The sequence below is a fragment of the Rhyacophila brunnea genome, unplaced genomic scaffold (genome assembly GCF_057557595.1).
Source record: "Rhyacophila brunnea isolate RB1 unplaced genomic scaffold, BYU_Rbru_1.0 scaffold_12, whole genome shotgun sequence".
Taxonomy (NCBI): domain Eukaryota; kingdom Metazoa; phylum Arthropoda; class Insecta; order Trichoptera; family Rhyacophilidae; genus Rhyacophila; species Rhyacophila brunnea.
In genome coordinates this window covers 27282275-27305241 of record NW_028232774.1, presented here as the reverse complement: position 1 = coordinate 27305241, position 22967 = coordinate 27282275, and the positions used below count along the sequence as shown (strand labels likewise).

Here is a 22967-nt window from a genome sequence, read left to right as displayed (position 1 = left end):
TGACGAAGTTTAATTAGTTTCTCTAATTATTAAATAATTTAACGATTTACTTATTGATAATAAAATTAGTATGCAGTTGAGCAATTACTTATGTACATTACAGTAAAATTAACGCGTTTGTGTAGATAAGTTCATAATAAAATCTATCGTAAATTTAAATTACGTGTCTTTTTCTATTATTATATTCGTTGCACGCAACACTTTATTTTTTTCTTTTCTTATTTCACACAGTCACGTGAGCTTTTTGTATTACGTTTGACTGCGATTCCAGAACAATATCACTAAATTTATTGATCTATTTTTTAGATAGGGTTATCTTTCGCTAGGACTGTCTACAAACCATTTGCATGCATTTTGATTAAAAAAAACATGTGCCACAGTCTGCATTGGTATGCCAATAATTGTGGTCATACTGACACCGAGTGAGAAAATGAAGTTCTTATGTATTTAGTTTAAACCTGTTTAAGAATCTATAATATCTATTATCTATATACTTAATTAATTATTTGTTTTACCAAAATATCAAATGCGTATTATCGACATTGCTGAATCCTGAATATAAACAAACATTATACGTTCATATTTAATTATAGATATTATTAAAAAAATAAAAAAAACAAGAAAATCAATTTCAAATTTATTTATTTACACGATCAAACATTACACATTACATGTTAAAGACGTTTACTTACATTGTCGAGTCTGAATAATACATTTAATATTTAACAGATGCATACAGATGAATATGGTTAAAAATAACTCCACATACCTACCTATATTGAAATAGGGATGGGTATTGAAAACTCGCATCCATGTCTATACAGTATTCTGCTAACGTGTTTACTTAAATTTAAATAATGTTACATATAACTTACGCGATAATATTATATGTGGTTGAAAATTATACCCTAACTACATTGCAATGAATTGCTTCATACTAATTAGCGTTCACGTATTCACGTTCAACTATTCTGCTAACGTCTTCACTTTAATATTGATATTTTTATGTTAAGGTGAGTTCTATGCAAGTCAATGAGCCAAACCAAACCGGTTAATTCAATCCCGTTTCCCACTCTGGAGTACTCCTGTTGGATCATTCGGATTATTGGAGTGGGCACTTAATGGCTAATTAATTATTCACGCGCACCTGGCGAGGTTCTAATTGACGCGTGCCCATTTACCACACGTTGGAAGCTTGAAATATGTAACCGTTTCCATGAAAGTCCTCTTCCTATGGATCCTTTTATCGGAAACTAGCCATCATCACTGCTACTTCTTTCCTTGATAATGACTAAGGCTTCGGCCGCATAGGCAGGTGCTTCGCTAGACCCGAGCTAGATGCTATGCTTGTCTACTAAAAACACTACTGCCACATTGCACGCTACGTGCTTAGGTACAAATTCATTTGACATTTGGGAGCGCTCAAATAAAAAACGATATATCACTCTCAAAACTAACCAGAAAGAATTTTAAACCAGAAGTTTAAAATTTCGAAAGTCGCAAATTCGAACTTGGGTGCCTACTGTCGATTAATTCATCCCATGCGTCATTATTCATAACCTCAAAATATACGGTGTTTGACGTTTGTCATACTGAAGAAACATCCGCCATCTTGCAAAATCCATAGACAATGGCAAAATCACTAGGTGATACAATAAAAATAACCAACACGTTTGTTCGCCGGGAGACTCACGAGGTGATTCATAATCACGTAGCGAGGCGCGGAGCGTACTCTGTGGCCATTGCGATACAATAGTGTTCGTTCGTTCACTAGGATATGTCACCCAGCACGTAGCCACCAAGCAAGGCACCTGCCTATGTGGCCGAAGCCTAATGGTATAATACTTATTATCTCACGAATACGCCTCGCTAACCTACAGACGGCGTGCGCAGATCAATTTATAAGTAGGTACATATTTCGTTACCTAGTCCAGTATAGTGATAGGTGATAGGATAGGTACGAGATTAGGGTTGCCAACTGTCCCGGTTTGGGAGGGATCGTCCCTGAATTGAAACCCTTGCCCAGTATCCCGGTTGGAGTTATCCTGAGACGCACTATATTTCGGGGTTTTATAAAAAACAAACAACTAAATGGAAATTCTTCAACTTCCATATAAAAAGCTCTTGACTTTCATTCTGGACTCCCGGTTCTAAAAAAACATCACTCGACTCTTATTTTGACCGGAATTTCAGATAAAAGGTTAGCAACAGAATAGTAACAGCGATATAGAAAATCCTAAAGGTACTGTATAGCAATTGAACTATTATGGGTATATTGTTGTCCCTCCAGCCGGAAAATTCTTCGTCTACTGGTAGTACGGGCTTCCTTCTTCTCCCACCACGCAATCACTGACAACTTGCAGCGTTTGGTATTTCTCATTTCTCAAGATGTGCCCGTGATTAGAACAGAAACCCGGTTATAAGTTATTTCTTTAATGTAATTATTAACATAACATAAGTCACCAAGCCATTGTGTTCAACTGCCCTTACCTCTCACGTAGGGTGTAGATCGCTATCATAACACCACTAGTTGTGAGATACGGTGTAACTTTGAAGTGAGAACTTTACAATTTTCGGTACAAGTATCATTGCCAATTTATTTATTAAAAATTGGCCTAAAATCGCCTAAATGAAAGAGAATCCGAGACCAAAATTCGTGATGAACTTATAACATAAATCGCGGAAGTATAATATGCGAGGAGGTTTTATCGGACGCTGTATCTTGTGATATTTGTCGTATTTTAACACGTTTAAAATGGGTAGTTGCACTTTAATGGTCATTAGGTACTAAGTTTGTTTTTCTTTTGCCGTGCGCGCTGGACACACAATTTTTGTAACATTTTTTCGTTATTATTCTCTTTCGTTACTCTTGTGCCCTAGTCACGTCTTCTTGTAATTTACCACACCGCGTAGATAATTATTGTAGTACCACCATTTGTGAAATACGGCATATTTATGGTTTCGTATTCCATCAACTATATATTATTGTATTTATACGATCGTTTGTGTAATATTTTAATAGTTTGTTTAATACATAGGTAGGTACTCCATAATTGTATATATTTATTTATTTAAAAATAATATTGTTCAATGAAGTTCACAACATTACAATAAATAAATTGTGTCATTTATCATCTGTCATCCATATTGTTGATGGGAGATGATTATCTTGATTTGATTAATAGGTAAGGTTAAGAATCGTTAAGTACGGTCGCGCGGCGGAGAGGGGGTAAGGTTAGGGTTACGTGCGTTTCCGATCGACTACCAAACGCATCCCGCGGAATATCTGGGGCGACGACCTTTTACCATAACCGTCCAGCGAATGGAAACCTTTTTGATGCGCTCCTATTGAATTTTTAATTTATTTTAAGTATATCATTCTTGTTTTTCAATATACATTCTATGACTCTCGTAATAATAATTTGTATCCGTCTGATCTCTGGCGAATATAAATAACGGTTGACAATAATTGTAAGTTGTACGCTGACAGATTCACTAGTTTAAAAAAATATGATATACTTACGTACTCACTGCGATATTGTAGAACATACATTATCATTGTTATGCACATTGCAAACGATAATAATTAATCATGTATTGGGCACTTTTTGTACCATTTTGTGTTTCACTCATTGTCATTAGTACTTACCATTATGGATTTGAGTGTATCCTTTGGAATTTGAAATAATTTGAGTTTAGGTACATCCAATTATTGAACGAGTTACATCCACACACAACAGTATAGGTTCCTGATATAATACCTATGTAAATAAGTCTGTCAGGAACCTCTTTTAGAAGTTTCATTTTTTCGTAAACAGAATAACGCGGCTGAGAAATGAACTAAAGATTAGTATTCAAAAACTGCGTCTATGTAATTATGTAATTATTCTCGTATTGTGCTAACGCCGTCAACGGTCAATTATTGATATCAAGTATAATATTGCAGTTGGCCGCAGATGTTCAAAAAATTAACTTACTGTGTGTAGTTATGAACTCTACTTACATTGCAGTAGGGATGATTTTGCTGTTTATCGTCAGACCATATTTAATATATTTGATAAATTATTCTGCAAGTGCCCATTTCAATATTAGGATTTTGTACGCAAGGATGTATCACTATGGCCTCAATGATTACTACGTTAGAGTGGATTATTTTTTATTATTTCCTGATAAACCACAAATTAAAAGAAATGATAATTGCTAGGCAAAATAATTCCTTTAATTAAAAAACAATGTAATTAACCTTGTTTTAGTTTGCGGTCAATAATTATTTACCGTGATAATAATGTAATGACGTTTCGATTTATATATATATGTTACGCCGAATGTGCGAAATTGAATATTACATGAAATGGGCAAAATTTTGCCTAAATCATGAAAAATGCAAACCCGTTGCCTTATTCATGAATTAGACAAAATATCTGAAGAGTGCGTGAATTCGGCAGTAATTTTTCTGCCTAGTTCATGTATTGGACAAATTAGATAGTAGCGCTACGGTGGTATTTTTTGCAACTAAACTAAATGTATCAAATGCTCATGCATTGGTCAAAATGTACATATATTATCTATGGTCATAATAGATGATCGCGCTCCGGTGGTGTTTTTTGCAACTAATCAAACTAAACAAATGTGTCAAATGTCATTGATTATAATATAAAAACATACCAATCATACAATGACGTTCATATCCATTTACTATGCGCAAAAAATCTAGAACTATAATATGATAACGGAAGAATTTTATTGAAAAGTATTTTCGAGATTTGATTCGTACTTGGGTTTCAAACGTGCAATGGTCGATTGAATGTTTGTGATAGTTAGTTGACACTTGATAGCTAACCTCAAAATGGACATTCAGTTGAATAATTTAATTCAGAATTACAAAACCTAACCTAACCTAACCTTACCTAACCTAATAATAATAATAATAATATAATATTATGTCCAATTATAACTAATAAAACCATCCGTATTAAATTTACTTTTTCTTCTGTCATGTTGACAGTTCAAGAATTCCATACCCTGGCGAATTCATGTACTCAGCAGAAAATTTACCTAATTCATGAATAAGGCAACAGGCTTGACTGTTACATGAATTAGCCAAAATTTTGCCCATTTCATGTAATAGTTAATTTCGCACATTCGGTGTAACATATACAATACAGATTCTACTATAAGCTAATCTATGTATTTACAAAGCACTCCCGGCACTCTCTACTTAAAGGAGCCTTACCTTACAAGACAATGGTTTAATATTCTTTCGGATGGGTATAGTGGTTTTTTTTAATGTGAAACCTACTAATCGATTACATAATATTATATTATGTAGTCAGTCATGGCATGTAGGGTAAGGGGGGCTGATAGGGCTCTAGTCTGGGGTCCAACGTGGCGGGTCAACCAGATAAGTGAGATAAACATACATAAAAAATTACACGAATAGTAAAAAAGTGGCCTTCGGGCTATTTTACTTCGATAGTAGATACTCGACAACTCCATAATTCAAGTAAGAAATTTATTCATAAACAAAAAAATCGCAAAAATCCAATGAATACCCTTAATTTTACCTCGAATACCATTTGAAAAAACGCTACTATAGAGCTTTACACTGCCTTTAACCATAGTGATAGGTAGGGGTCTGTCAACGATCCTAGTCTGGGGTCCGCTTCAGGATGTGGGACTATATAGTCGGTAGTGCAATACTTTTTAAGCCTGGTTACGATACTCTGTTCGTTTCATTATGCTGGTTATTTTTATTCTATATTCGATTTAGAGTTCATTTTGGTGTTCTATTCTGGCTGTGATTTTATTTTGACGATGTTCGATATACAGCACACCGGTGACGCTTATGATGACAAACATTCGAGGAATACCGCTGGCATCCCGCAAATGACCGCACCACGTGACCCTAGTATGTCACCATCGGCATTATTATGCATTATCAAGACATGCACTATCCACTAAATTGGTCATGCATTATCTTTGATTTTTTTGAATACGTAAGTATACTATTAATAACTACATAATGAGTAGGCGAACCGATAATTCTGAAACTCTGGCTTGATCGGTTGAAAATGACTTTTTAGATATTTCAGTAGCAAGGAACAAATCATTCTGTTTTTTCACAGTAAGGAGAAGAAACGGTGGTTTATTCTTTTCAAAACGTCGGGTTTACTCAATTTTATTACATATGGTACGGCACAGGATTTGCCAGACAAGCGGGCGATGTTAATTTCGTAACCATTTGGCGGGCGATTAATAGCATGCAGTTATCATTAAATTCCTCCATTTTTTTTGGTTCGAGTTTCTAAATTCTGATATAAATATTGACGGTATCTTCCTTAGGTATATATACTTAATAAATTTAATCACCAGTTATCTTATAGTCTTATGTTATTATTATTATAATGTCCTCAGTGGAGAAGAGTGTACGAAATCAATTAAATGTTTAAACACTATCTTACGATATAACATTGAGTGGGAATTAATTCGGTTTTTGGCATAGTTAATTAGTTGATATTCTCTTCAAATACGTTATTTTTAGATGTTTCTTCTGTCTAATTCTTGGTGGAAATACATTTTATTAATTAATTAAAATAAAATCCTGGCTGAAAACGTTCCTCTGCGGCAGATGAAACCGGTCCTGGTTATGATTAAAAAGTGTTTTATTTAAATTATTGAAAGGTAATATATCGAACATGGACGTTTTTGTTTGATAAGTGATTCATTCATATACTATGGTACCTACTAAGGATACATTATTATATTTTATTCTGTTCCCAAAACTGACTACTATAAGCCTCGGTTCTGACACAGCGGATTCCGCGCGGGGTCAATTTGTACTAGGTTCTATCTATAATAATATATTATTCGTCCATACTTTTCTTGTCCGCGGTGGAACTAGTACAAATTGACTCCGCGCGTCCAATCCGCCGTGTCTGAACTGAGGCTAATAATTTAGCTACTAGAATATAATAATATGTACCTATACTGCGGATCGCCGTTTAATTTTTTAGTGCATTGATTGATTTCTTTTATAATTATTCTATATTTTCTATAGTCAAAAATTACTGCACAACAAAAAAAACATGCTCGATTAGCGATATAATGAATGCTATTATATCGCTATAATAGTAATAGTAAGTATGTTAAAAACTAATTTAAGGACAAATAATTGTTCAGTAACATGTCTTTGCCACTGCATGGTCTATAATTTATGTCACTACCCTCCTCCCAGAATATTATATAGATTGGAATTTAAAAATAACACATTCGCTAAAAATATAAATATTAAAAAAAAGAAGTAAGGGTACGCGTGCCACTGGACGTCAACCTCCGACCTACTTAGAAAATGCAACGGGAGGGATGAAGAACAAAGTCGGCGGCAACTTCACATTACTTTAAAAAAACGGCATGTGTTTTGTCGTTTATGGCAAGGGGTAATCACGTAGTGGCGAAGCAGGGGGGTGTTGGATCCCCCTTCGCAGACATCATGCGTTCGAAGAGCCAGAGCTCCATGCGGATGGAATATTATTATGGCAACACCTGCCTCCGAATCGGCGGCTGCCTCAATGCCGAATGTCGCAGCACATCCGATGTAATATTTTACAACACCACCTGCTTCGGAAGTTGAGCGTAATCCAATAAAAGTGATCGCGACGCAGGAGGAATCTGTCCGCGGTCAGACCGAGACGTGTTTCGTGTGGCTATCAGGACACCCGTACCTCTTTACTAGTTGCGCTCTGTGATTAGTGTTGTTTTTTTGGGCGCGAAATCATCGCGATTCGGTCATTATCCCCCGGCCGCCGGATGTACGGATTAGATTTTGAAATTGGAATCGAACGCGCGACATCATTTTCGATCGATTGTTTTTCTTTTTTTAAATTGTATGGGTGATGGCGGTGATTATTGTCGACAGTGAGTAGTTTCATACTATGAAATATACGAATACGTGTAATAATTAAAGATATGCAATCTAAATTACAAATGTGTGTACGATAATGTGTGTTACTTATTTCGATGATTTTTTTTTGAATACGAAATCAATTTTTTGTTGACCAATGTATTTAAAAAGAAATGACCTCTAATAATTATAGTTCTTTGTGTTGTTACTTAACGTAAGCATTGGGCATGATGCATTATAATCAATGTTTAAATAAATTAGCATTTAGGTATATTTCACATAATATGTAATTATATAAATAAACTTCAGCTTCGTTTTTCTTGTTGAGGATTGACGTGATTTTATAGCTTCTTCAGGTGCGTCAATAAGCATAAAATATTTCACTTTTAATCTCTAACATTATTATCAATATTATCATAATCAGCCGGGGTTTGATCCAGCGCGGTATGGACGCCTACCTACCTTAGGTCTTTCTTACTTTCTTTATTTATTTATTTATTTAGAAAAGTATTACGGCATTACAGCGATTGGCCAATGCGTCATAATACAAAATCATAAAGATGGCTTAATTACAAAATAACAACTAGTACTTACCTATAACAAGAAAGTAGAAAAGACAGTATATGCTTATGTAGATATTAGAGTAAAATGATAAAAACAATTATAAATAATAATACACTATATCAAATTCAATAATAATTAATTGAAGAGCCGAGAATTAAAAGAATCTAGATTTAATGTCATTGTAAATTTTAAATTTTAAATTTGTAAATTTTACAGATTCGTGTACCTACTTTTAAAAAAAATATGCCATATTTTTTCTTCTTCGATCCGTGTAGTATTTGAAAAGGTACATTCATCATAACGACTTTTTGTGTAGAATATAGATAGATGAATGAGTTCATGTATTGTATTTGTAATCCAATTTTAGAAAGAAAACAGAAATTTTTGATAATTCAAAGGTGAGTCTTGAATTCATCAAAGGCCATGTGGTGATGTGAAAACTGCTTCTAAATATTTTTACGTATATATCGCTTTCTTATGTACCTAGTTCTTTAATTATCAGCACCTCAATTATGTTTCAACAGTATCTAATAAATATTTTCCTTTTTGTTACAGATCTTGACAGCTCCAGTATTCCAGCGTGAGTCTTTTTGTATTGTTTTTTTTTATGTAAATTATTAATGTCTCAAAATCCCGCACCAGAATTGCCTTTTTGGGTGTAATTTTCAAAAAAAAAAAACAGTAAGGATTTGATAAACATTTTTTTTTATTGATCTGTGAATTAAATCTTTCGTCAATGTAATTTTTTTCTTTGTATCCTGAATGTTATCAATGCAAATTAACGGACGATCGCCGTCTTCTGTAAGTATATTATTTTAGTTATCTATTCTATTTTGCTTATTGCAGGGAGCTTGAGAAAGATCTATCATTGTCAGACAGCGACGATGAATCCAGGAAAACAAAGCCGTAAGTTCAACGGAATAAAACAATTATTTGGTAACCTTCTCTAGTGCACTATAACATAACGAGTTCGCGAGCAGATTTTAGTGTTTGGTTCTAACGTAAACATCATGTTGAAGGCTAGACTAAAAATACAAAAGATGTGTAATTTGTTTGGGCCATCGCCGTGATTCACGAGCGAGTGCGTTGAGAACATTTTTGACAGCCGACAGTGTGAAAATATTTTGTCAATATTGTCGCCTCGCCTGGCAGTGGGCCAGTCGGTTTCATTACACTAGAAATTGTCAAACTATCAAAATATTAGCCGAATGCAAAGTAGAAATTTAATATGCACATTTTACTGAACTGTAAAAAACAATTCTTAGGTGCTCTTGAGAATTGTCGAGAACAGTCGACATAAATATATTAAGCTAATTACATTTTTTAGTTCTGTTAATTTTAACGAAATTACGTACTGTTAGTATTTTGGCACTTTATAATTTTATTGTTTAAAATTTTACATGCAATAGGCACGTCTTACAACACCAGGAGTTATTTTTTTGCCAAAGGAATCAGCATCTTTTGTGTAGGCTAATTTGTGTCATATAATTTTACATTGTTAACATAATTTTACCAAAATTGAATGTTTTGGATGATAATGTAATTATTGTTGGATTGCAGGGCGGTGGCAAGAATGACATCGGGCGGTGGTAGCACTTCCGGCAGCGAATCCTCTTCCACTGATACGGATTCGGACTCCACCAGCGATGACGATTCCAAACCTCGCGGTACATAACCCTCGTTGTCTTCTGCACGTCTACCGATATGATATACTTATCGATTCTCGAGTCTGAGAAGTAGTTAATAAATAGTCAATAATTGGAATCATTTGTTTGTAGGCGCTCACACACCCTTGGAGTCACCCTCCCCAGAGTTGGACGAACAGCCGGAGGTGGTGGAGGGTCCCGGAGAACCCGCCGCGCCTCCGCACAACAGATCTTCCTGGCTTTTATCTAACTTCGTGCCCCCGCCTGCCGCCTCTTCCGCATCGGTCTCGGCGTCTGCATTCAACGTCAACAGGCTCTCCGGCTCCAGCCCGAGGAGCGGCGGCGCCGGCGTCGGCCGGGCTAGTCCTCCCGTCAGAGGGGGCCAGAGGCCGAGCCCGGCCAGGAGTCACCCCAGAGCCAGCCCCAGAGGATCGCTCAAAGGGAGCGGCAACATTTCTTCCACCGCTCCCGGGTCAAATACCAGCGCTTCCAGTAATACCAGCAACACCACCGTGGAGAGCGACAGCTGTTATGATTCGACTAAAGAAGTGGAAACTGTTTTGGCTGAAGCTAAGGGGAAGACTGAGGTTAATATTTAATCTTTTCAACTGTCTGCTCAAGCTATCTAATATTTTAAGTCATCATCATCATCAGCCTGAATCTATCCACTGCTGGATGAAGGCCTCTTCAAGCTGCTTCCACTTTTCTCGGTCCTGTGCATTGTGTTGCCACTTACTTCCGCAGAACTTTATCATTTCATCGGTCCAGCGGACGTTTTGTACTTCTTGGATACCACTGGATGACTAGATTTGTCCAACGATTGTCTCTTCTTCGAGCTATGTGTCCAGTCCATCTCCATTTAAGGCTTTTAATAAACTCTATTACATTACAAACCCTTGTCTGCTTCCTTATCCACTCATTCCTCTTTTTGTCCTTTCCCGTTATGCCCAGCATGCACCTCTCCATACCACGTTGTGCTACTCTAAGTTTCTGGATCTCTCTTTTACTTAGGGTCCATGTTTCACACGCATATGTGATCACGGGTAGCACATACTGGTTGAATACTTTGCGCTCTAGGCACAGTGGAAGGTCACTTTTGAAGACATTATTCAATCGGCCAAAAGCACTCCAGCCTAGCTTTACTCTGCGAACAATTTCATCAAATATACATCTATCTATAGACACTTGTTGTCCCAGATAGATGTAGCTTTTCACCTGTTCGAGCTGAGTGCCATTGATGAGGATCTCTTTTTGGCCCGCAAAGCAGTTGAACATGACTTTCGTCTTTGTTACATTTATTTTCAAACCTATTTTGTTGCATACTTCAGCAAGCTCCTGCATTCTGCTTTGTCTTCTGAGTCTTGTGAGAAAATTACTATGTCATTGGCAAAGCGTAGATGACTCAGGTATTCTCCATTTATGGGGATCTCTTTGACATTCCAGTCAAGTTGCCTGAATAAGTCTTTAAGGGTAGCTGTAAATAGTTTAGGTGAGATTGTATCACCTTGTCGGACTCCTTTGCTGATAGGAAATCTGCTCGATGGTTTATGGAGATTGACAGATGCTGTTGCGCTACTATATATATTATTGAAAATATTTATATAGCGCCCAGGGATTCATTGTTTTCTGAGTGCGTTGAGTATTGAACATTTCTTTATCGAATCGAACGCCTTCTCATAGTCTATAAAACCCATGCATAGTGGCAGTTTGTATTCAAGTAATATTAAAGTAAGAGATTGATAATAAATTCATAAAATTAACCTAACTAAACTGAGATGTTCTCGTTTTAACTTTCAGTCACTGCTCTCCGGCCTGTCTGACTCCGACGAAGGCATGTACCCTGAGATTTCGCGCCGCGCACCGGGTAGACCACCAGCTCCGGGCTCCGGCTCGGATCGGGGCGCTTTCCGCGGTTCCGCTGGCAGGACTGCCAGAAGGTCGCCTCGGACGCCAGTCGGACCCCGTCCGAGGTCCTCACCCAGTGGTTCGGAAGATGAGGCGCCCGCGCGGCCTCCGCGGCCCGATCAGGAGAGGAGACGCCGCGGCAGACCCCCTAAAACAGCCGAAAGGGGTCCGCCGCCCGAAGGACCTCCTCGGGAGGAAGACTCTGTCAAAAGGAGGCGCGGGCGACCTCCCAAGCCGAAACCACCGGTACGTCCGCCCTCCCCGGCCTCCCTTAGTGATGACGACCGACCCGACTCCAGTCCCGCTGCGCCAGTGCAGCGCTGGCAGTCGACTGATGAGAGCGAAGGCGAGTGCGCCACTGTGACCGCTGTCACTGATAAGAAGAAAAATGATACTCTTCGAAAGCTCTTTTCTGCCGTCGGCGCTGGGAAAGGGGGAGGAAAAGGAGGCGCTAAGGGGGGCAAGGGCAAAGGGCAGGTGATGGTGATCGAGGCTCACTCCATCTCTGAACACGAGAAGGAGGACGATTCCGCACAGCGCCGGCTCAAAGAGGAGGAAGCGCACCGCAAACTCAGGGAAGAGGAGGCCCAGCGGAGGCAGCGGGAAGAGGAAGTGCAACGGAGGGCGGAGGAGGAGGCTGCTGCTGCTGCTGCTGCTGCGGCTGCGGCTGCCGCCGCCGCCCTAGCCGCCGCTGCTGCCGCCCAGCAGAAAATTAGGGAAGAGGCTGAGAGGAGAAAGCTGAGGGAAGAGATGCAGCGGAAGCTCAAAGACGAGGAGGCCCTTCGCCGCAAGTTAAAGGACGAAGAAGCTCTGCAGAAGAGAAGAGAGAAGGAGGAAGCTGCGAAACGACAGAAAGAAGAGGAGGCAGCGCAGAGAAGGCAGCGGGAGGAGACAGCCCAGCGGAGGATACGGGATAGTGAACTCGCTGCCCAACGCCGGATAAAGGAAGAGGAGGTCCGCAAGGTGAAAGAGGAAGAGCTCCGGCACCTCCGATTCAAGGAGGAAGAGGATGCTCTTCAAAAGAGGTTGAAAGAAGAAGAGCAACCCATCCTTAGAAGAATCAAAGATGAGGACACGACTTCTCGGAGATCGAGGGACGAGGCTACCTCGCAACGGAGAAACCGGAGCGAGGAACGACCTTCGGAGGCGACGGGTGTCAACTGTCAGGTGATGGTTCGCGTTGACCTCTGGCGGCTGAGCGAGTCCTGTCTCGGTCGATTGAAAAGAACGCGGACCCTCAAAAGACCTCCTCCTCCGCCACCAGCACCCCCCGACAAGAGACCGAAACTTGCCAGACAGGTTTGTAATATTTTCATTCTATCAACGTACTCGGTTTTTAAGTGGAATGATAATTTATCAAGTCAAATCCGACTAGTTTCTTGGCCTATTTTTGTTAAATATGCTTATAATAATAATTTATTATGATACTTACTTTTTAAATAATATTCTTACACATTGACATGGTTTTTCATTCAATAAATTATTGCTTACAGAATAGTGGAAAACAGTTTTGTTTACAAATCAATTGCAAAGTAAAAATCGTAGTGTGATATTAATTTGGTAGAAATAAACTTTTAATATTGATCATAAAATTTTTACAGAATCCCGAGACTACCCCCACAAACCACGAACGAGTGGAAAGAGATCCGCCCAGAAGTGGGCAACCTCCTGTTTATTATTCTTACCTAGAAAAGGGACACCAAGATTGTTCTTCAGATGACGAAAGGTATTTATTTCTGGTGCAGCATTCCAATATATTTAATCCATCCCATTAATAATAGCACAGTAGCCCATTATGGGCTCTGGCATTTTCTAGTCTACTATCAACTACAAAGTTTTTTCATTGTTTATCTTTTCTTAAAACACAATCACTGCTAACCTTTTAATAACCTTTTAATTACCACATTTAAATAACATGTTAAATATTATATCTAATGGCCAACGACTCCAAACGCGCTAGTCGCGGTGTTAGGACTAAATGAGTTAATTGGGTATCGTTTCCTTGAAGCACATGAAATTTAAGGATCACTAATGGGTAGCCAAGCGCACCAACCAAGGCCTGAACAAAAACGATGCATGAGTGCGAGTGAGAAAGTATTCGGCACCCTTACAATTTCTGCGACACGCGCTAGAGTAAGATAAAAGGTCTACTAGCTACAAGCCAGTTTCCAAAAGTATCGCCATCAAATCGGGGCGAAACGCTTCACATAGCGTCGATAACTTGAGAGCTCGTGTTGCTAAAATTGATATTTTTTGTGTTAAACATAAAGTCAGTGGTAAATATTTTTGGTTAATTAAGTAGAAAAGATGGTTCTGTGTGTTGTCTTAAAATGTGGTAGCCGTACTGATAAGCAAGAAGATGGTATTACGTTTCATAAGTAAGTTGATACATGTTCGTGATAATTTATTTGTATTTTATTATATATTTTAATATCAGTGACCTAGTATTTCTTTAAAATAACTTAAATTATGGATATCTTTATCTAATGGTTGCATTTTGACCGCTTAAAAATACTATATAACGTAAAAAAATAGAAAATTATATTTTAATTCTGAGCGTCTAGTGCGAGCACTTTGGGCGAGCACTAGCGAAATGGTCTATGGTCTCGAACATTTGTAGACGAATGCGATCGCTCGCTAACAAACCAAACGCAAGGCACGCGGCTTCATTTAGCAATGCAACGGGTGGCGTCTAGATGTATCTATAGTCTAAGGCACCAACGCACCTAGTCCACTTTCTAATCTTTGTAATCTGCACACGCCGACAGGGTATCATAATGTATTTATTATTGTTGCAGCCGGGACCACAAATATTACCTAACGGAGGCGAAGAGACTGCGTGCTGAAGCGGAGAAGATTGATAGCGATCCGCTGAGGCGAGTGATGTTGTACCAGGAGAGCGTGCTCTGCTTCGTTCTGACAGGGCGGGTGCTGGAGCTGGAGTTAGATACCAAGAAGGCCTTCACCATGTACCGGGAAACCATGGAGTATATCAAGTCCATTCAGAATGTGCCGGCCAGGTACAGGTCACCCCAGTCTGCCCTCACCAAGTTAGATATTCTCAGGTAATCATATTTTCTGTTTTCTTCTTCGAAACTACAATCTGAATTGAATATTTGACACCACCATAGCTTTTGTCCCCCCACCCGATTTGCGATTTTAAGATTAATTAAGGCATCCCTAAAGCCTCTAGGCCCTAGACAAGGGATGGCGAACCCTTTTACGAACGCGTGCCAAAATTTCCCAAATAATATTTTTCGACTGTCTGATGTGCCAAGCAGTTTTTCATGGCGAAAAAAAAGTTTTTAAAAGTTTTCTAAAAAATATAGTTTTTATTTAAATTAAAAAAAGGGTTTATTCGGGAAGTGAAATACAGTCAAACTTGGTTATTACGAGAAAGATGGGACCGACTGAATTTGCTCGTTATAAGCATTACTCGTTATATCGTTCTATAACATTTTTCGCGCCAAATTCTAGCATAGAACATAAAAAATCTGAAAACCATCGTAAAAATCCCCGAAAAAAGCATGGCATTCATTGACTTCACAAAGCTTGGATTTTTTAAATGCAATTTCAATCATATGCGTGGATACTTTTTCAATGTTTTCGGTGAAAACACCAATTAGGTACTTAGACATCCGTTCCTGGCAGCATCGGTCTAATTAATAGCCCGGTCGGATTTTATTGCTTAGGGTCGAAAATGATGTTTTTAAACGATCGACACATTAACAATACTGCTCGGTATACCCGAGAAGTAGCTCGCTATAAAAGTGAATAAACATATGGAGAAAATCATAAACTAAAATGTCAACGAATGTTCCCTCATTACATCCGAGTTCTCGCTATTTCCGTGATCGTAATAACCAAGTTCGACTGTAGTTATTTTATTTTATCCAGATTATTCTCATCCCCAATTTGTTCAGATAATTTGACAGTATACAAAAACTATTGAAATGTATGAAAAGTGCATCTGTTGACATGCACTCTCTAGGTCTGTCTAGTTATGTTCATAGCAATTATTAATAGAAATAATACTGTAAATTGTCATCGGTTATGATTTGTTTTTGATGAACTTCCATTTTATCAATATTGATTTAAATTCTGCCTATCATCAAAATAATGTGTCAATTGATTATTAGAATTTTTAGACTTAACTTTTGAACCCCACTATTAAGGCACTATTAAGATAAGCATTAGCATAATATTATGTCTTCACAATCTTTCCAAATGCGGGGAATCGAATTCGGTGATGTTTGGTGACAGTTGAATTAAATTATACACAACAATACCTTGCAGCACAGCATACTTCTCTATCGCTCACTGCACACCGGTTTGGAAGTTCTGCCCTAAATCAAGATTTTAGCATACCTAATCCAGGTTATGAGTTTATGTGAATATTATTACCGGATACTGGCTGTCCAATGTTCCAACAATAATGAAATAACATGCCGATTAATTTTACATACATCTTCTGCAAGCACAGTACAGCATTCATCACATTATTGGTAATAGAAGATTATATCTTGCTTAATTCACATTTTCTTATATTGTCTCTGTTTTGAATTTCAGTTTGCGGTGTCAGGCTTTATTGTATTTGCGGATGCATAAAATGTACCGAGGAGAAGTGAAGGAATACTACAAAACTTATCAGGACTACGTGCAGAAGGTCAGTTACAGTTTTCTATTTTAAACTACATATTTTGTGTTTTGATAATGTTTCATCTCATTAAATGACATTATGAATGTAGCGATATAAGTTTTTGACGTCGATTTATGTAAGTAATATTGTCTTTCCACCAAGAATAATTGACAATTAACACTATCTAATTGAATTCGTTAGGGTTATGATTTGATGTGAGAATGTGAATTCGTGTTTCAGCCAGCGTGTCCGGACGCAGTAGGCACGGTGTCTCCCCTCTCTCCGACTCCCAGCCCCGCAGGTTCAGTGGGTTCGGTGGGCTCGGGCGGCAGCAGCAGCGGGTACGGGTCGGGTGCGCCCACCCTCACTCCGCAGCACACCCCCAGCACGTCGGCCACCTGCTCTTCCTCGCTGGCCCCCGCTTCCTCCACGGTGTCTGTGCCTGTGGCGGCGCACACAGCCCTACTCTATCTCACCAAGTACTACAGCTTTCTGTGCGTCGCGCACGACTTCTGGGACCAGGCCGACTCTCTTATTGTCTCTCATCAATACACAGGTAACAATACTTTATTATTCACTGACATAATTCAAATTGAAATATTAATATTATCACATCAGAGGAATTTGACTATTAAAATACATTTAATTCCTGTCATTTTGTTTGTAAAAATCGTACCGGTTGTTCATGCATGGTATCTTTGGAGTCCCGATAGCAGTGGTCAATAAATTTTCAGTCAGGAGGAGCTACTGTAAGTCTTACAATTTGACCGCCTTTAATTATATTTCGATAAGTTGCCGACGACGCAAACTCTCGCTGGGACTTTCAATATTATGGAGAATATATTATCATCCGTAAAGCCTTGATGGAGAGCAGGATGGACAGGCAATAAAATCTCCAACCTCCGATATGCGGATGATAAAACAGCTAATCGTGATTAGCGAGAAGGATATGTCCAATCTCATTCTCCTTGGACGAATTGGAAAACCACATGCACAGAATTGGGCTGTACCTAGGGGCGGTAGGTTATATGAAAGTATGGTGAAGCAGGCTAGTATGGTGAGCCAGGCTGGTAATCAATTTGTGGCAAAATTTGATTGTTAACATTATATTATATGGGTACGTTATAATGACAAAAGTAAATCCTCTGTGATGCCCAGAATTTTTTTTATCGCGTCGCTATTTCTTGTAAGTTGTTGGCCTGCTGCATTCAGCTGTATGAGAAAGCCGATTCCTTGCCCCTCTTTTAATTCAATACCTCTATGGGCTGTACCATTAACTAATCAACATGAAAGTATTTAATCAAACTGACAAGCTTGTTCTCACGGATAGACCAAACCATTTGGAAAAAAAGCATTTTTATATACCTCGACTCAAGCTTTAATGACTTTTGTAGTGTAACAAGAATTGTGATGTCCAATAACGCTATGGGGCAACTCACCGATAGATGGCATAACCACTAAGACAAACTCATTAAAACACTGATATTATCACTCGTTCTATGCGGTATTGAGAACCCTATAGGAAGAGAATCGACTCGTTTGAGATGTGGTGCTCCGCATTCCATGGATGGGGCTGGGCTTGTAAATGTCTATATTGGAAGAGCTCTTGGCATCAAAAAACATCTCTCAGCTACCTGCAAGAAACATACTCTCCAATTCTTTGGCCACATAGTTGGAAGAGACCCAGGCGGCTTGGAAAGGACAGTGATCACTGGTGGCGTCGAATGGAGGAGGTCCCAAGGGGCGTGCACTCCTAGAAGGAGCGACATCATCAAGAAAGCAACTGAATTAACAATGACTGAAGCAACAAGATCAGCGCAGATGCATCGCTCCAGATGGAAGGAGATTATTGACAAAGCCTGAAATATCAGTGATCACCATCATCGATAATAAGAAAAAGGATATGAAAAGTTGGCCATAAAAGAGAGTGTAATATGTGATGTATATCAGCAGGTCTTAGATGGACTCGTTACCATCTGGATTTTTACATTTCCTGAAATTTTTACCTTTTGCCATATAGGTACATGGTATCAACTTAATGTAACAGTGTATTAATATAGAATATGTATTATTGGATTTAGTGCTGATTGTTTTTGTTTGTTTTGTAGATCTGTTTGTGAGTGTGGACCGGGTATGCGGTCCCCTGACGCTGCACTCGTCCTTCCGTCACCTGGTGAAGTACGTCCGCTACGCCATCTCGCTGCTGAAATCTCAGGAGCGCCACGCCACGTGAGGCTGGCTGGAGGCGCTTTCGCCACCCTCCGTCTTCTCCGTGCCTGCCGGCTCCTTCATCACCGCACCGGATGACACCAGCGTTTGAGACACCGTCGTTTGCCACGCAGCCGTTTGTCAGGTCGTCTACAACACGTGATACGACTGTTTGTGACACAGTCGTTTGAGATATCACAGCTGGAAGTGAAAGGCGACAGTGACAATCGGTCGCCGTTGTGATTTGTGTAGTGGATGCGGTGTTTCCTGTGACGGTCGATTTCACCGGGACAGTGAATAATTAATACTTTATTGTGTACTTGCCTTTTAACAGTAAAATTGTAACTGCCCGTTGACTCTACTTGCATCTATATGTAATGAATTTATTATGATAGTGAATGAAACGGAAACATCAGTAATTTAATAATGTAACAAGCGTCGTATAATATTCTTTTTAAACGTAGTGCTCGATGTTAAATGTTAAAGATTTCGGATTCACGATAGAACGATAGTGAGGAAACTTTATTGAAGTAGTCATTTCATCATTATATTATGAACCCATCTGTTCATCGATCGTCACGATGGAAGTAGCCTTCACTAAGAATTTAAGACTCGATAACAGGATACCTACCGTATTATATGAAGTTATGTACAATTTTAGATAATTAGTAATTAATAAATTACCAAAAAGATAATAATATTTGAAACAGTGTATTCTCAAAAACTATTGAAACGGTTAATAAAGTCACGCAGATACGATTTAAAAGAACCTTATGTATGTATTGTTTTCTTAGTGAAACTGGTACGGATCTTAATAAGCAATCCATCAAGTTTCCGCAAAGCTCCGTGGGGGGAGTAGATAATGACAAGAAATTGATCTGAAACGTCAGAAGTTTGTTACGGATAATGCCATTGCCTTTAAATACTATATCTAATTATTGTTGCAAGCGACACTGTCTATTACAGTCATTATTATTATTAGTATCTGTTAGGGTTGTTTTCTTACGAAGATCTTTTTACTACTCGTTGCCAAATGGGGTTGTTGATATTTTAGCATAGTCTGAAGGTTTGTATTCCCAGCGTTCGAGCCATTGTGTTATTGCCAATGCTACTCGCGTCAATTGTCAGTCAATGATGATAGGCTTAACATAAATATCGTGAATTTTGTCAATAAACTCAATTCAAACGTGCGTCAATTCAACGAAACGTTGATCTTTCACCGAGACAGCCTTACGGTTTAATCGGACCGAAGCATTGTACTGATTACACAATGCGCGATGAGAACAAAGAAAATCTTTATTTGCGGTTCTTATATGACACTCGGGTATCGCTATATGTCACGGTTTTTACTCCACAATATCATAGCTTTGGTAGTATGTAATAAATAAACAGATATTAATACTATCGACTGAGGGTTCTTGATAAAATTTGAATTGATCTAAGATTTGTACTACTTATTGAATTTTTTGCGCGACCGGTTTTTGCTTTTTGGCATCTTCGGGCACTATGCACTTTCGCCTATGGCAGATATACAATGTGTGTAAGTTATATATAAATTTAAAATTACCATAGATTAATATGTCCCGTGCCTAAAGACTCCTTAAGATGAAACCCGGCTCACAAAAAACGATTAGAATGGAATAGTGTGAAACTTATTATAATATAAACAGATATGTGCGTACATACCTCCTAATTTCATATAAAATGCACTGTTTATTTATTATTTTGTCAGCGTGATATTGCAATGTTGAAATCATGTTGTTTAACGCCCCGATTATACTGAATACATTAACGATTTTGTCATTTTTTAATTCATTACTTCTATTTTTTTTTTTAATTAAATGATAATATTCGAATATATAATATTACAGAATCCGATGAGAACGTCACAGGAATTGTTCTATTTAGCCATCACAGATAATATGTTACAGTGAATACGTCTTTCGTATAATTTTTCAAATTTCCATTTGTGAAAGCGGAATTAATAATAATAAGCATTTTACCGACTGACTTTTTGAATTTAGTAGCTGCATAATAATTCAGCATGTTCCTTATTTCGCTATCAAGTGTCTACAGTATACTAAGTATACTTCATTCAATATTTTGTAATGATATAACTTTGTGTTGTCATTGATTAATTTTGACAGATCGACATATTATATTTTTTCGTAATAGCAACAATATTTTTAATAATAAACGCCGGTATTTAAATCTCCTCGTTAAAATTGGTAGTATGTGTCTGTAAGCGTCTTTTGTAAGTGAAAATAATATGGAATAGTACAAATAAGTATTCCACTACTGCTTGGCCTTATTTTCGTGCAAAGTATGTTTGCTCATAATATTTTGTGTAAATCGTATTCTCTGATAGGATAATGAGGTTCTCGGTGAAACGCAACATTATTCAATGGAAGAAACGTGACATAGATAATCCTAATGCACAGACAGTGTTCATATACTACATCTTTTACTTATAAATTACATTTATAACAATATAATATGAAAACGTACATCGAGTTGTGAAAGCAGTTATAGATATCGATGAAATCACCGATGGGTTTTTCTGTCTAGCGTTAGTCTTGTTCTGATAATTAAATATTATAATTTGTTTTCCTGTTGAGTGTTCATAATTATATCGGTCGCATACAGGAACATTTACATTATTGTAGTAGAGGTTATCTTGAAAAGTCTGATTGACTCAAGTTTAGACCACAAATAACATATTGTTTCTAAAGTAATAGAAATGGTTTTATCTTCTTTCCTACATTATTAAATTAATATCACCTGCGTTTTTACTGGTCTAATCAAAGTAAATTTTATCTCTTGTACTTTTTTTTTTCATAGATATTAACTCCGTACTTCCGTTGCATTGTCGAAATCTTGAATATATTTTTTATAAAGAATACGTATTCTATTCTGTTTACATATTGATTGTCTTCATTTCATACTAGCAACCTTTACAATAAATCAACTCGGTTGTAATAAAATCGTATTTCTAATGTAAATTGAATTCTAATATCAGTGCCTTCATCATGATATCTCTTCAAATAGAGCTGTGTTGTGTTTCTCACAAAATGTCTCGCTTGTCCTTCTGACTATCTTTACCGAGTAGAACACTGGTTGTGTATTTCACATTTTTATCCATAGTCTGCTGTTGAACCTTCAGCTATTTAAAGCTGGACTTAACTCCAGTATGGCGAACAGAAAACGTTTGTCATCGTAATCGCTCAATTCGAAACCTCGATTTAGGACTTGGGTCTTTGTCTTACGTCTAAATGGAGCTGTATACCCCGTTTACATGTGCATGGAGTTACTGCTGACAGTGCTTATTTTTGCGGTCATAACAAGAAAATGTATGTGTAAACATGTATTATCCTGCAGTTGCAAGATTGCATGCGTGAATCAAAAAAGTTCGGAAGCTTCTGAATTTTCATGTGACAGTTGCGATTTTTTCACCGCGCAGACTCATTTTGAGGTTAACTGATTTTCACTACCTGTCAAATAGTATCATAAAATGACAACATCGTGTCTCGGTTTCTCTTGCAGAATGAAATTGTCGAGACAGTCCGCACTTTTACGTGTAAACAGTTATTGTCACGATAGTTTAAAACATAGTTTCTTAACCGGTGGTCTGCGAAGATTTTTGGGTCGGCTGCAAAGTTTTCTGCAGTTCAAAATTAGTTAGTATCCATTTTTAAAAGCTTATATTAAATTTCAAGTAATAAATGTCTTTTAGAACTCGTGCACCTACAAGGGTTAACAATGAATTAACAAGTCATTTCTGAAATGAATGACATATTGTATTTCGTCATAAACCGTTTCATAGAAGGACGGGGGGGGTGTGGTTTACCTAGAAACCCAACATTTGAAGTGGTGTTGTATTATATTTCGACAATTGTTTCACAAAAAGCGTAAATATAAATATTTATTATTTTATTCCAATGTTAATGGTCTGCAAAACATTTTTTTGTGGTCCGCGGATGTAAAAAGGTTAAGAAACATTGGTTTAAAACACACTATTGCTGCTAGTAAATCCATGCACATGTACAGGCGCTATTTGGGATGAGTGTTATGATAATGATAGCTTTGACGTTCGGGTATTATGTTT

The 22967-nt window shown here is 37.8% G+C and overlaps 1 protein-coding gene across 4 annotated transcripts in view; it reads left to right on the top strand.

Annotated features, from left to right (window-relative positions):
- Positions 1–19547, top strand: part of LOC147078014 (uncharacterized) — a 173934-nt gene extending 154387 nt beyond the window's left edge. For all 4 annotated transcript variants that reach the window (XM_085961103.1, XM_085961104.1, XM_085961105.1 and 1 more), the window contains 10 exons: positions 9020–9044; positions 9311–9370; positions 10025–10131; positions 10243–10697; positions 11908–13314; positions 13617–13741; positions 14814–15080; positions 16585–16681; positions 16895–17210; positions 18763–19547. In XM_085961103.1, coding sequence (XP_085817229.1) covers positions 9020–9044; positions 9311–9370; positions 10025–10131; positions 10243–10697; positions 11908–13314; positions 13617–13741; positions 14814–15080; positions 16585–16681; positions 16895–17210; positions 18763–18887 — 2984 coding nt within the window. In that variant the 3' untranslated portion in view covers positions 18888–19547. The remainder of the gene's footprint in view (positions 1–9019; positions 9045–9310; positions 9371–10024; positions 10132–10242; positions 10698–11907; positions 13315–13616; positions 13742–14813; positions 15081–16584; positions 16682–16894; positions 17211–18762) is intronic.
- Positions 19548–22967: the final 3420 nt, after the last annotated feature.